The sequence below is a fragment of the Schistocerca serialis genome, chromosome 6 (genome assembly GCF_023864345.2).
Source record: "Schistocerca serialis cubense isolate TAMUIC-IGC-003099 chromosome 6, iqSchSeri2.2, whole genome shotgun sequence".
Classification (NCBI taxonomy): domain Eukaryota; kingdom Metazoa; phylum Arthropoda; class Insecta; order Orthoptera; family Acrididae; genus Schistocerca; species Schistocerca serialis.
In genome coordinates, this window is record NC_064643.1 from 130,103,748 (window position 1) to 130,119,180 (window position 15,433).

At 44.3% G+C, this 15,433-nt stretch overlaps 1 protein-coding gene across 1 annotated transcript in view; it reads right to left on the reverse strand.

Moving 5' to 3' along the window:
- Positions 1 to 15,433, reverse strand: part of LOC126484123 (venom dipeptidyl peptidase 4-like) — a 411,056-nt gene that overhangs the window by 209,112 nt on the left and 186,511 nt on the right. Inside the window, exon 2 of the mRNA XM_050107505.1 lies at positions 1,235 to 1,358. Coding sequence (XP_049963462.1) covers positions 1,235 to 1,358 — 124 coding nt within the window. The remainder of the gene's footprint in view (positions 1 to 1,234; positions 1,359 to 15,433) is intronic.

Sequence of the window (15,433 nt, forward strand, 5' to 3'; positions counted from 1 at the left end):
GCAACAAGATCGCGCAAACCTGTCCTATCTCCCGCCTTCCGACCGGCCGTACACAGTTGTGGCTCCTACAATGTTGGAAAGTGCGGACACTATCGACAGATCACAGTCAAACACCTCGCTGTAAAACTGGACGTCTCTGTTGGCCGTGCTGACACACTCGTCCACCAGTTGGCACACTCATAGGTGTGTGCCCGCTGGGATCCACCCTAGAGCCCGCATTCTGAACCTTCCGGCTTCATCTGTTTCGCCCCATGAAGGGTGCACCTCGCGGGAGGCAGTAAGTGGATGATGGGGAGGTTACTGCTGCAGCGAGATCGTTGGCTCCCACGTCGACCAGTAGAGTGGTATCTGCAGGCATACAGGCCCTCCCAGTGAGGTTGCGTAGTGCCTTGGCACTGAACGGAGATTATATTAAAATAGGGTTCTGTAGCAAAAAGAGTGCGAAATAATATGGTGTATTGGTCTCCTGAGTAAAACCAACCTGGTTTCACGAAAAAAAGCGTGTTGCATTATTTACTGAACGCCTCTCGTACAAATCACACGAGAACATTCTACACGATAAACGCCCAGACCAGTGCCGCCTGTTACCAAGCGCGAATAGCCTTCCACACACGCGTTCACACAGCGGCTCTCTCTCTCTCTCTCTCTCTCTCTCTCTCTCTGTCTGTCTGGCACGCTGCCACACAACAATCAAAAAAAGGTTCAAATGGCTCTGAGCACTATGGACCTTAACTTCTGAGGTCATCAGTCCCCTAGAACTAAGAACTACTTAAACCTAACTAACCTAAGGACATCACACACATCCACGCCCTAGGCAGGATTCGAACCTGCGACCGTAGCGGTCGCGCGGTTCCAGACTGTAGCGCCTAGAACCGCTCGGCCACTTCGGCTGGCCACAACACTCACCAGACATTGATGTGCTCTAGCCAAGCCCTTTTGTTAAGGCAAGAAACAAACAATAGTGTACTCTTTCAGTTGTACAAAACCACAGAAACTAGAAAACTGGTCGAAATCCTGCATATACAGGGTGCTCCAGGAGAGGGGACTAATGACCTCAGCAGTTGAGTCCCATAGTGCTCAGAGCCATTTTTTGCTCCAGGAGTAACAGTCAATATTCATGGTTGCGTGTTGATGTGAACACTTGCCTACGCAAAAGCGCATGAGTGTGCATACGTAAGTAGACAGTTCACTGAAGGACATGCTGTCATAGCTCATAAGAAGGAAGGGGACTCACCACTTATCCACTCGAAGTCAAACTCCTCTGGCGAGAATTCTCCGGAGGTAATATCGTCTAGGTCAAAGGGCTTTCGTTTGACCGTGGCAGCCAGCGCCGTCTGCGTCAGCATCAGGCAAGCAGCCTACAGGCGAAAAAAAGAAAAAGAAATCAGCTATACGTTACTGACACTCGTTAGGAACATTATGAACACTCGCCCACATCATGTGTCTCCTGCATTATCAGGACAACCTCTGAGTTATCAGCAACGAAATGTAAGCACACAAATAACGTCTAATGGTGAACTGAAATATTGAGGAAGTAATGACGCAAATGAATGATATAGCATAATCAGATCGCTCAAGTGCTGTGCTACTGCTAGGTACTAATACCATCTTTGCTAACGCAACGAGTCACCGAGCGACGTGGCGCCGTGATTAGCACACTGGACTCCGATTCGGGAGGACGACGGTTCAGACCCGCGACCGGCCATCCTGATGTAGGTTTTCCGTGATTTCCCTAAATCGCCTCAGGCAAGTGCCGAGATGGTTTCTTTGAAAGGGCACGGCCGACTTCTTTCCCCATCCTTCCCTAATCTGTTGGGACCGATGATCTCGCTGTTTGGTCCACTCCCACCCCCGCCCCTCCAGTCAACCAACCAGCAACGTGTCACATCTTAGCCGCGCGGTCTGAGGCGCCATGTCACGGACTGCGCGGCCGCTCCCGCCGGAGGTTCGAGTCCTCCCTCGGGCATGGGTGTGTGGGTGTGTGTTGTTCTTAGCATAAGTTAGGTTAAGTTAGTTTAAGTAGTGTGTAAGTCTAGGGGCCGATGACCTCAGCAGTTTGGTCCCTTAGGTATTCACATATATCTGTCATGTCTTACTACGATGCGTAAAGCCGTCCTCACAGGGGAGGCAGCTAGCTTTGACGTCGACGAGGACGTTGCCAGATTTGTTTGGCTCGCAAACCGCACAGTTTCTTTACGAAAACGGACGTGCCTAAAATACCTGCGTTACGTCTGTTAGCGGTTTTCGCAGAAGAGCGAAGAAGATCGCGAAGAATACTCTGGACTCGTCGACGGCTTGACCAGTAGATTGCTGGTAGAGGAAAGCTACGTAATGATGTACAACGGTATGAGATAATACCTGTAGATGTTATTCATTATCTCAATTGAAAGTGAGTATGAACGACATGTTGCAGTCGACGCACGAGCGATGGGACACAGCATCTCCGAGGTAATGATGAGGTGGGGATTTTCCCGTACGAACATTTCACGAGTGTGCCGTGAGTATCAGGAATCCGGTATAACATCAAATCCCCGACATCTCTGCGGCCGGAAAAAGATCCTGCAGGAATGGAACCAACGACGACTGAAGAGAATCGTTCGACGTGACAGAAGTGCAAGCTTCCGCAAATTGCTGCAGATTTCAATGCTGGGCCATCAACAAGTGTCAGCATGCGAATCATTTAACGAAACATCATCGATATGGGCTTTCGCAGCCCTGTATGTCAGCAGGGAACTGTTCAAGCTGATGGAGGCTCTGTAATGGTGTGCGGCGGTTGCACTTGGATTGATATGGGGCCCCTGAACGTCTAGATACGACTCTGACAGGTGACACGTACGTAAGTCTGTCTGATCATCTGCATCCATTCCTCCGGTGAGAGGGCGGCTTAATGCAGTACTTCAATCCAGTGCGTCAAGTACCACACATCCGATGCTATCCTCCGCACACTAATAAACCCAGCTATTATCAAAGTTTTGACATTAATACAAATTTGCAATTATCCAAAACTTACTTCTCCAGCACCAATCCGCAGTTTCCTTCCATCTGTTCTGATTCATGCATCGCCGTAAACAATTTACCGAGAGTTGCGTAGTACACCTATCTCGCAAGGTTGTTTGGAGATCAGTTGTTTATAGTGTTTCTGCTTTACACTCGGAAAGTTGGGAGTGCGTCTGTAAGTTAGGCTACCTCTCTGTGCTTATACACTGAAGAGACTGGCACAGCTGCCTAATGGCGTGTATGGTCCCCGCAGAAGTGCCACAACACGATGCGCCATGGACTCGCCTAATGTCTGAAGTAGTGCTGGAGCGAACTAACACCATGAATCCTGCTGGGCTGTACATAAATCCCTAAGAGTACAAAGGGGTGGAGATCACTTTTGAACACCACGTTGCAAGGCATCCCAGATATGCTCAATAATGTTCATGTCTGGGAAGTTTGGTGGTCAGGAGAAGTACTTAAACTCAGGACAGTGTTCCTGGAGCCACTCTGTGGCAATTCTGGACGTGTGGGGTGTCGCATTGTCCTGCTGGAATTGCCCAAGGCCGTCGGAAAACACAATGGACATGAATGGATGCACGTGATCAGACAGAATACTTACGTAAGTGTTACCTGTCAGAGTCGTATCTAGAAGTATCAGGGGTACCATACCACCCCAACTGTACACGCCCTCCACCACTACGGAGCCTCCACCAGCTTGAACAATCCACCGCTGACGGGCAGGATCCATGGATTTATGAGATTGCCTCCATACCCTTACACGTCCATCCGCTCGATAGAATTTGAAACGAGACTCTTCCGACCACTCAACATTTTTCCGGTCATCAACAGTAAAGCTTTGTGTCTTGCAGTCAGCAAGGGTTCACGAGTGGAGCCTTCAGCTTCGAAAACCCTTTAGATGATGTTTCGTTGAATGGTTCGCACGCCGACACTCGTTGATGGCCCAGTATTGAAATATGCAGCAGTTTACGATAGGGTTGCACTTCTGTCACGTTGAAAGATTCTCTTTAGTCGTCGTTGGAGCCGTTCTTGCAGCGAAGTGACATCGAATCCTGCAGGGGAGCTCATAAATCCGTAAGCATACGAGGAGGTGGAGATCTCTTCCGAACAGCACGTTGCAAGGCGTCCCAGATATGCTCTACAATGTTCACGTCTATGGAGTTTAGTGGCCAGCGGAAATGTTCAAACACAGAAGATTGTTAATGGAGCTACTCTGTAGCAATTCTGGACGTGTGAGGTGTCGCATTGTCCTGATGGAATTTCCCAAATCCGTCGGGATGCACAGTGGACATGAATGGGTGCAAATGATCAGCAGGATACTTACGTACGTGTCACCTGTCAGAGTCGTGTCTAGACGTATGCAACTAGTTCCGCGGATGATGAAGAGATTGAAGAAACGTATGATGCGACAAAAGTAATTATTCAGATAGTTAATGGAGACGAAAATTTAGTGGTCATAGGGGACTGGAATTCGAGAGTAGGAAAAGGAAGAATAGGTTGCAGGTGAATATGGACTGGGGGTGACGAATGAAGAGGAAGCTGCCTAGTAGTATTCTGCACAGAGCACAACTTAATCATAGGTAACACTTCGTTTAAGAATCACGGAAGAAGTTTGTATGCGTGGAAGGGGCCTGAAGACACTGTAAGGTTTCAGACAGATTATATAATGGTAAGACAGAGATTAGGAACCAGGTTCAAAATTCTAAGACATTTCCAGGTGCAGTGCAGATGAGGACTCTGATCACAATTTATTGGTTGTGAACTGTAGATTAAGACTGAAGAAACTAGAAAAAAGTAGGAATTTAAGGAGATGGCACCTGGAAAAACTGAAAGAATCAGAGGTTGCACAGAGTTTCTGAGAAAGCATTAGGGAACGATTCACAAGAACAGGAGAAAGAAATACAACAGAAGAAGAATGGGTTATTTTGAAAGATGAAATAGTGAAGGCAGCAGAGGATTAAGTAAGTAAAAAGACGAGGGCTAGTAGAAATCCTTGGGTAACAGAAGATATATTAAATTTAATTGAAAGGAGAAAATATTAAAATGCAGTAAATGAAGCAGGCGAAAAGGAATATAAGCGTCTCAAAAACGACATCGAAAGAAAGTGCAAAATGGCTAAGCAGGGATGGCTAGAGGACACATGTAAGGATGTAGAGGCATATATCACTATGGGTAAGATAGGTACTGCCTACAGAAAAATTGAAGGAACCTTTGTAGAAAAGAGAACCACCGGTATAAGTCAAGAGCTCAGATGGAAAAACAGTCCTAAGCAAAGAAGGGAAAGAAGAAAGGTGGAAGGAGTATATACAGGGTCTGCACAAGGACGATGTGTTTGAGGGTAATATAATGGAAATGGAAGAGGACGTAGATGAAGATGAAGTGGGAGATATGATACTGCGTAAAGAATGTGACAGAGCGCTGAAAGACCTAAGTCGAAACAAGGACCCGGGGAGTAGGCAACATTCCATTAGAACTACTGATAGCCTTGGGTGAGCCAGCCCTGACAAAACTCTTCCACCTGGTGAGCAAGATGTATGAGACAGGCGAAATTCCCACAGACTTCAAGAAGAATATAATAATTCCAATCCCAAAGAAAACAGGTGTTGACCGATGTGAAAATTACCGAACTATAAGTTTAATACTAATATCAAGAATTATTTACAGACGAATGGAAAAACTGGTAGAAGCCGGCCTCGAGGAAGATCAGTTTGGATTCCGTAGAAATGTTCGAACACGTGAGGCAATACAGACTCAACGACTTATCTTAGAGGATATGTTAGGGAAAGCCAAACCTACGTTTCTAGCATTTGTAGACTTACAGAAAACTTTTGACAACGTTGACTGGAATACTCTCTTTCAAACTCTGAAGGTGGCAAGGGTAAAATACAGGAAGCGGAAGGCCATTTACAATTTGTACAGAAACCAGATGGCAGTTGTCAGAGTAGAGGGGCATGAAAGGGAAGCAGTGGTTGGGAAGGGAGTGAGACAGGGTTGTAGCCTATCCCCGATGTTATTCAAACTGTATACTGAGCAAGCAGTAAAGGAAACAAAAGAAAAATTCGGAGTAGGAATTAAAGTCCAGGGAAAAGAAATATAAACTTCGAGGTTCGCCGATGACATTGTAATTCTGTCAGAGACAGCAAAGGACTTGCAAAAGCAAAACGAGGATAATGGAATATAGTCGATTGAAATCAGGTAATGCTGAGGGAATTAGGTTAAGAAATGAGACAAAGTAGTAGGTGAGTTTTGCTATCTGGGAAGCAAAATAACTGACGATGATCGAAATACAAAGGATATAAAACGTAGACTGGCTATAGCAAGGAAAGCGTTTCTGAAGAAGAGAGATTTGTTAACATCGAGAGTCACGAAGTCCTTTGTGAAAGTATTTCTATATAGTGCAGCCACGTATGGAAGCGAAACATGGACGATAAATAGTTTAGACAAGAAGAGAATAGAAGTTTTCGAAACGTGGTGCTACAGATGAATGCTGAAGAGTAAATGAGTAGATAACGTAAGTAATCAGGAGGTAATGAACAGAAGTGGGAGAAGAGGAATTTGTGGCACAGCTTGAATAGAAGAAAGGATCGCTTGGTAGGACACGTACTGAGGCATCAAGGAATCACCAGTTTAGTATTGGAGGGAAGCGTGAGGCGTAAAAGATGTAGAGGAAGACCAAGAGATGAATACGCTATGCGGATTCAGAAGGATGTAGGTTGCAGTAGTTACTCGGAGGGATAGAGTAGTATGGAGAGCTGCATCAAACAAGTCCCTGGACTGACGACAACAGCCGACCGAGGTGGTCTAGCGGCTCTAGGCACTCAGTCCGTAACCGCCTGACAGCTACGGTCGCAGGTTCGAATCCTGCCTCGGGCATGGATGTGTGTGATGTCCTTAGGTTAGTTAGGTTTAAGTAGTTCTAAGTTCTAGGGGACTGATGACCACAGATGTTAAGTCCCATAGTGCTCAGAGCCATCTGAATCATTTTTTTGACGACAACAACAACGACATTCAAAGCGATTTCCGTGACAACATTTCGCAGTGTGCTTCACGGCTAAATGGTCAACGTGGAACCTATGAAATGCTTAATAGGTTTCTAGAACGGACGTTAAGCTCAGCGCATCCCCCCCTCCTCCCCCCCCTCCCCCTCGCTATCCCGCAAATCATCCACCTTGGTGGTGTTCGAGAGGAGCACGTTGTGTGCCGGCGCACGGTTCAGCAAATGGCATATAAATACGAAAACTAAAGAACTACAACGAAAATAGAGGAAATTTCTTAGGGGTGTTATTATTAACTGCACGCTCCTGACAAGGGGAACTCCCCATCGCACCCCTCTCAGATTTTGTGGTGACATGGCCCAGTGAATTGCCCGTCAAAAACGTGAAAACAGATCATACATGAAAACATGAAGAAGGTGTGCTGAACTGTGGAAAAAACAAGGAAAATAGAAACAGTTAACGCTCCAAGCTCAATATGTGCAACATTGAGTGAATTTGAATAGCTACGGCGTCGTTGTTATGTGGTCACGGTGTTGGAACTGAGAAGCGGGGGATGCTGTTCAAATCTCCCTCGTAACCCCCTTTATTCGACAAAATTGTGAACCGTCGACCCGGTAACTAAACGTGTCTGTTTGCTGTATTCAAATTTATGTCTGCGTCTTGGTGTAATGTCCATTTGCTACAGCGAGGTAAAACGAAAGAACTTCCTGACGAACATACTTCCTTTTGTTCTACAATATTACTTTTATTGCTAACCGTTTTTCGGCTTACAAGGCCATCTTCAGACATTAACTGACTATTATCACCAAAGAAGTTAAATGTTAGCACACAACATTGGAAGAGAAGTAACACATCTAGAGTGAAGTAGAAACATACAGTAAGTAACATCTTTGCAATGAAATAGTAAAAACTGAACAGTACATAAATAACAATGGAGTTGACAGGAAAACCTTTAGCACAAAATAGGAATAGCATGCCTACATAACAGTTTCTATTAATAAACAAAACTAATAAAATAAGATAAAATTAGTACTAGACAAGGCTGCATCAAGAGGTATGAAACATGGAGAGTGATACACAACCAATTAAAAAAGAAGAGACAGTTGTCAATGTAAATACAGAATACATAAGGAACTAAAGCAATATCAATAAGATAAACAGAAATTAATAAATGCAGGAAAATGGAGGTGTTTGAGGGAACCTACAGTTTGAGAGTGTGGTGGTACTGCATTTTAACATTAACATTATAATCAAAGCAGTGGCTGTGTACCAGTTTTCATTAAATAAATGAGCAAAGTAAAATATGAACAGTATTTGATGAGACAACTACAAGGGGAGTTAAACATGGACAGTAATACAAGTAAAAGTTAAAAGGAAACCTTTAAGTATTGAACTACAGCCTATGTGGAATACAAAGACAACTGCAACAAATAAAACAACTTAATGAATACAGGAATATAGGAATATGTAGGAAGAGCGAGTGTGGGAAGTAATGAACAACAAAGATGATTATATGAAGTTTAGGAGGGGGGAAGTGTTGAGTTGTGTCTGGTCATTCACTCAACACTCAATTTAGAACAAAAGCAAACTGGTGCTTTCCATTTATTATTATAATGTTGTTCTACCAAGAACCGACGGAAGATTCTGTTAATACATACTTCCTATTCGTTCTTCACAAGTACCTCATGTTACTACTCTTGCATTCCGGTTTGGAAATTTTGACTCTTGGATTCCTTTGTTGTAACATAGTTCACACCAGTTTACTTCTTTTTTCAGTTCTGTGAGAGATCTATGCGGCATCTGGCCTGCTTTCAGTATTCATCACATTTACTTGCGACGGTCCACTATGTCATCTTACCATTAAGTCTGAGGGGGTTGCGATGGGGAGTTTCCTTTGTGAGTAGTTAGCGAGCGTACTCTTCATCCCTTCAGATAATGACACGATTTCTGTACAGCAATATTGAGAAGTAGTCCACTGGGTCATTTATTCCACAGCATGTGTTTTTTGTAACTTACTCCTACCACTTGCCGCTCCTCTCAGTGACACAGCTGTTCTCAAATGAGACTACAGCTTTATGATGTTATGAAAATTGAGTATAGTTGCAAAAGATTACACATTAGATTACTAGTCCATTCTTACTGGGTGAGCTGTTACATAAACTTTAGTTGCGTAAACGGCTTCTTAGAACTGAAATTGCAATTTTGTCTCCAACTACCAATTTCATGCGGATCCCAATTACTGTTTACTTTGTTTGCCAGCGCCTAAGGTCCTCCCACGAAGAAGCCTTTCGTCATTATGTAAGGAATCTCCTTTCATAACTGATGCTCAAGAATGGACCTGCCGCTGAAACAGAACAATACTACTAACGTTTATAAGATTTTCTTCTTAGACGGTTGGTTCAACTGCAGTTTATTTTATTAGTATAGATTGCTGCCTCAGGTAACACAAGTTGAATCATTATCAGTTTCGGCTTGTTACCAAGGCATCGTCAGATTATGTGACAGAAAAGAAATGAAACTGGACAGGTGCGACTAGGACTCGCCCACTGTCGGTTCCGTACAAACATAATTATGTATATAGACAATGCATCGATTCCGGGAATCAGGGATCTCGACGAGTTTTGCCTGTTATCAACATTGTTACTATCAGTATATTGATCCCAGGGATTCCAGGAGGCTTTAGAATGTTTTAATTTTAAGTTTGAAGTCGGATAAGAAAATGACAATAGAAATATTGTTCGTGTGATATAATTAAAAATTAATAACTTTCTGATTTTTTTCCTTTACTTGTACTGTGAAACCTTTCTTCTCGCCAAATTTCTTGATTCTACATCAAAAGGAAGTACCCATAAGTTTTAATGAGTGACTTTGCAAGTATCAAAATAATGTGAAATAAATGGCCATATCTTTTAGTTACAGTGACATAGAAGCTTACATTTATCACAACACAGGCAAACGACATAAATTTCAACTTGCTATCCGTTCCTGGGAAAAAAAGGAGACTTACGAGACGCACGGACAGACAGACAGTCAGATAGGAAATGGACATGCTTTCTTTTTCGTGTGATATAATTACAGATCAACGATTTTCAAATTTATTGTTTAGGTTGTAGTGTGAAACCGTGCTTCTTGGCAAATTTTATGATTCTAGACTAACGGGAAGTACCCTACAAGTTTTGATGAGTGAGTTTGAGAGTAGAGTCGTATCTTTTGGTTTCGTAGACTAATAGCTTCACTTTTTACGTCGCCCTGGGACCGCAGGCCTTAATATGTGATATAAATTTCAATTTGATACCTCTATCCACCCCTGAGGAACGGGGTTTTGAAAAGTCGCACAGGCAGAGTGCTCAGAGCCATTTTGAACCCTTAATTAGGGCCAGTGATTTTAAGGTGTGAACCTGGCGCGCATTAGCATTTCAGATGTTTTCGAACCGGTGAATTTGGTGGTCAAAACGTCAGCGTGAGTTTATTACCATCCTCCTCAAAAATTCGTAGTGTTATTCTAGGTTTCTGAGACTGATAGTCACCCTGTTAGAAGATGCCATTGCCGTCGGGAAAGACACGAAGCGTAAAGAGATTAATGTGACTCCTAATAACGTTCACGTAGTGCGCAACTGCAAAAAATGGTCCAAATGGCTCTGAGCACTATGGGACTTAACTTCTGAGGTCATCAGTCCCCTAGAACTTAGAACTACTTACACCTAACTAACCTAAGGACATCACACACATCCATGCCCGAGGCAGGATTCGAACCTGCGATCGTAGCGGTCGCACGGTTCCAGACTGAAGTGCCTAGAACCGCTCGACCACACCGGCCGGCAGCACAACTGTTATTCTAGGTTAGATTATGACCACAGTCTCCATGGAAGCTCATCAGAACATCCGCAATAACATACTACTGTACCCGCCGATCTGGCTTTGGGGCGCGTTGCATGTTTCGAGCAGCCGTTTGCCTCGATGACGGCGTATCCCGACACGACATGGTGTAACAAGAAACGTGACTCATTCGAGCAACTGACACGTTTCTATTGATTCTCGTTGCCGTTTATTCTGTGCCCATTGCAATCGTAACTGATGACGTCGTCGGATCAACACGGGAACACTCAACGTTTGTCTGCTGCAGAGCCCCACGATCAACAATGTGCACTGCTCCGAAACATCTGTGCCTGCACCAGCACTGTACTCAGCCGTCGGACCTGTCACAAATCGCCCCCTGTCCTGCTTTGCAGATCGGGCAAGCCTCCAACCTCCACGTTCTGGAGGAACCGTGAACGTCCAAAACACTGTCGCCTACTCTTGATTTCACTGTTCTGTTGTGTACGAGTTCATACACAACGGTAAGGAGAGGCGGGCTACAGAGCAGTCCGGCAGCTGGACGGGAACAGAAATGATTGACGAAAAAGTTAACACAATGAGCAGAAGATTTGCTTAACTTGTATTTCTCCAAGTCCATCTCATACATAAGCAATTAGGATGAGAGTCACTGTCTTGGCACAAATGAAAGTGGCGTAGCGTAGTGGCTCCAAGCACGATTGGGCTGGGCGGCTGCTGCCGGCCCTCCTATATTGTGGAGGCAGAGGGCGCTGGTGGTACGGAGCCGCTGGAGGTGTGGCTCAGTGGGCGCGCACGACTGGGTCTCCCAGATCCTGCAAGTCCGGTATCTGAGTCAGATGGAATGCAACTCCGTTTCTATGACGTCCATTGGATGGTATCGACATGTGGTACCACATGTCCTTCAACCGTCTTCCCTAGATACTCCCCAACAGTAGCAAGCTTGCAACCGACCAGCTCCATTTCCGCGATGCTTGTTTTCAGTCGTTGGAGCTTAACAATCTGCCGTTTATTAAAGATGCTACGTCAATGGATTTCCCATTTGCAATCCATAGCCGCCCGGGATGGCCGAGTGGTCTGAGGCATCTTGCCACGGTTCGCGTATCTCCCCCTCTCTCCCCCCCCCCCCCCCGCCACCCCTCCACTCCATCACTGGCCCGAATCCTCCCTCGGGCATGGGTGTGTGTGTTGTCCTTAGCGTAAGTTTGTTTAAGTTAAAGTAAAGCCTAGCGACCGATGACCTCAGCAGTTTGGTCCCATAGACCTTACCACAAACTTCGAATTTTGCTGTTCATATCGCTGCTAGAATGATTTCCCATTTGTCTGTATTCCCTTTATAATCTTCCCTTCCCACGTCACGTGCCTACAACGCCACCAAGACAGTGTTCAGTCTTGCAGCAAGCAATGGGCATATTGTCTTGGGTCAACAATGTAACCCTGCTCTTACGTTGTTACTTTTCTGGCGTTTTATTACCCACCTTATCTTTCCTCTTAACATATCATGCTTAGTATGCCTAGCCTCCAATCGTAAAATTTCGTACTCGTAATTGTAAAACAATAGTGCGCAGTATTCAAATTCTAAAATGCTGCGAAGAGCACACGAAGTGCCGGGTTGAGTCCATGTAGACACACACATACATAAGACCCCTTGTTACATCCCTGTTCAACCCAATTGAAACTACATTTGATAACCTGCTATGTACTTTAAACTACCTTATACGCACACCCACCCAAAAAAACCACAAATGATTGGACTTTAACTTACAATGGCGAAATAAATGGACGCACGATATGCCATTTCAAATTGAAACTTGCCTTCTGTACTTCACAAGACACACATATCAAATCTGTTGCATTAAAAAAAATTAAGCAAACTACACATGGAGTGAACCAATAAGCGGTGAATTAACAGATCATTTCTTCAAAAATGTAGAAGATACAAAGAAATGCTTCTGTTCCTGAGACGCGGCAAGGTAGGAGTAGGCAAAATGCAACAGGGAATAACAATATTAATGTGCTAATAGTAAACTGCAGGAGCGTCTGTAGAAAGGTCGCAGAACTGCTCTCATTAATAAACAGTCACAACGCCCATATAGTACTAGGGACAGAAAGTTGGCTGAAACCAGACGTAAACAGTAATGAAATCCTAAACTCAGATTGGAATGTATACCGCAGAGACAGGCTGGACAGTCAAGGGGGAGGCGTGTTTATAGCGATAAGAACTGCAATAGTATCGAAGGAAATTGACGGAGGTCCTAAATGTGAAATGATTTGGGTGAAGGTCACGGTTAAAGCAGGCTCAGACATGGTAATTGGATGTCTCTATAGGCCCCCTGGCTCAGCAGCTGTTGTGGCTGAGCACCTGAAGGATAATTTGGAAAATATTTCGAGTAGATTTCCCCACCATGTTATAGTTCTGGGTGGAGATTTTAATTTGCCGGATATAGACTGGGAGGCTCAAACGTTCATAACGGGTGGCAGGGACAAAGAATCCAGTGAAATTTTTTAAAGTGCTTTATCTGAAAACTACCTTGAGCAGTTAAACAGAGAACCGACTCGTGGCGATAACATATTAGACCTTCTGGTGACAAACAGACCTGAACTATTTGCAACAGTTAACGCAGAACAGGGAATCAGCGATCATAAAGCAGTTACGGCATCGATGATTTCAGCCGTAAATAGAAATATTAAAAAAGGTAGGAAGATTTTTCTGTTTAGCAAAAGTGACAAAAAGCAGATTACAGAGTACCTGACGGCTCAACACAAAAGTTTTGTCTCAAGTATAGATAGTGTTGAGGATCAGTGGACAAAGTTCAAAACCATCGTACAACATGCGTTAGATGAGTATGTGCCAAGCAAGATCGTAAGAGATGGAAAAGAGCCACCGTGGTACAACAACCGAGTTAGTAAACTGCTGCGGAAGCAAAGGGAACTTCACAGCAAACATAAACATAGCCAAAGCCTTGCAGACAAACAAAAATTACGCGAAGCGAAATGTAGTGTGAGGAGGGCTATGCGAGAGGTGTTCAATGAATTCGAAAGTAAAGTTCTATGTACTGACTTGGCAGAAAATCCTAAAAAATTTTGGTCTTATGTCAAAGCGGTAGGTGGATCAAAACAAAATGTCCAGACACTCTGTGACCAAAATGGTACTGAAACAGAGGATGACAGACTAAAGGCCGAAATACTAAACGTCTTTTTCCAAAGCTGTTTCACAGAGGAAGAGTGCACTGTAGTTTCTTCTCTAGATTCTCGCACAGATGACAAAATGGTAGATATAGAAATAGACGACAGAGGGATAGAGAAACAATTAAAATCGCTCAAAAGAGGAAAGGCCGCTGGACCTGATGGGATACCAGTTCGATTTTACACAGAGTACGCGAAGGAACTTGCCCCCTTCTTGCAGCGGTGTACCGTAGGTCTCTAGAAGAGCGTAGCGTTCCAAAGGATTGGAAAAGGGCACAGGTCATCCCCGTTTTCAAGAAAGGACGTCGAACAGATGTGCAGAACTATAGACCTATATCTCTAACGTCGATCAGTTGTAGAATTTTGGAACACGTATTATGTTCGAGTATAATGACTTTTCTGGAGACTAGAAATCTACTCTGTAGGAATCAGCATGGGTTTCGAAAAAGACGGTCGTGCGAAACCCAGCTCGTGCTATTCGTCCACGAGACTCAGAGGGCCATTGACACGGGTTCACAGGTAGGTACTGTGTTTCTTGACTTCCGCAAGGCGTTCGATACAGTTCCCCACAGTCGTTTAATGAACAAAGTAAGAGCATATGGACTATCAGACCAATTGTGTGATTGGATTGAAGAGTTCCTAGATAACAGAACGCAGCATGTCATTCTCAATGGAGAGAAGTCTTCCGAAGTAAGAGTGATTTCAGGTGTGCCGCAGGGTAGTGTCATAGGACCGTTGCTATTCACAATATACATAAATGACCTTGTGGATGACATCGGAAGTTCACTGAGGCTTTTTAGATGATGCTGTGGTGTATCGAGAGGTTGTAACAATGGAAATGCAGGAGGATCTGCAGCGAATTGACGCATGGTGCAGGGAATGGCAATTGAATCTCAATGTAGACAAGTGTAATGTGCTGCGAATACATAGAAAGATAGATCCCTTATCATTTAGCTACAAAATAGCAGGTCAGCAACTGGAAGCAGTTAATTCCATAAATTATCTGGGAGTACGCATTAGGAGTGATTTAAAATGGAATGATCATATAAAGTTGATCGTCGGTAAAGCAGATGCCAGACTGAGATTCATTGGAAGAATCCTAAGGAAATGCAATCCGAAAACAAAGGAAGTAGGTTACAGTACGCTTGGTCGCCCACTGCTTGAATACTGCTCAGCAGTGTGGGATCCGTACCAGATAGGGTTGATAGAAGAGATAGACAAGATCCAACGGAGAGCAGCGCGCTTCGTTACAGGATCATTTAGTAATCGCGAAAGCGTTACGGAGATGACAGATAAACTCCAGTGGAAGACTCTGCGGGAGAGACGCTCAGTAGCTCGGTACGGGCTTTTGTTGAAGTTTCGAGAACATACCTTCACCGAAGAGTCAAGCAGTATATTGCTCCCTCCTACGTATATCTCGCGAA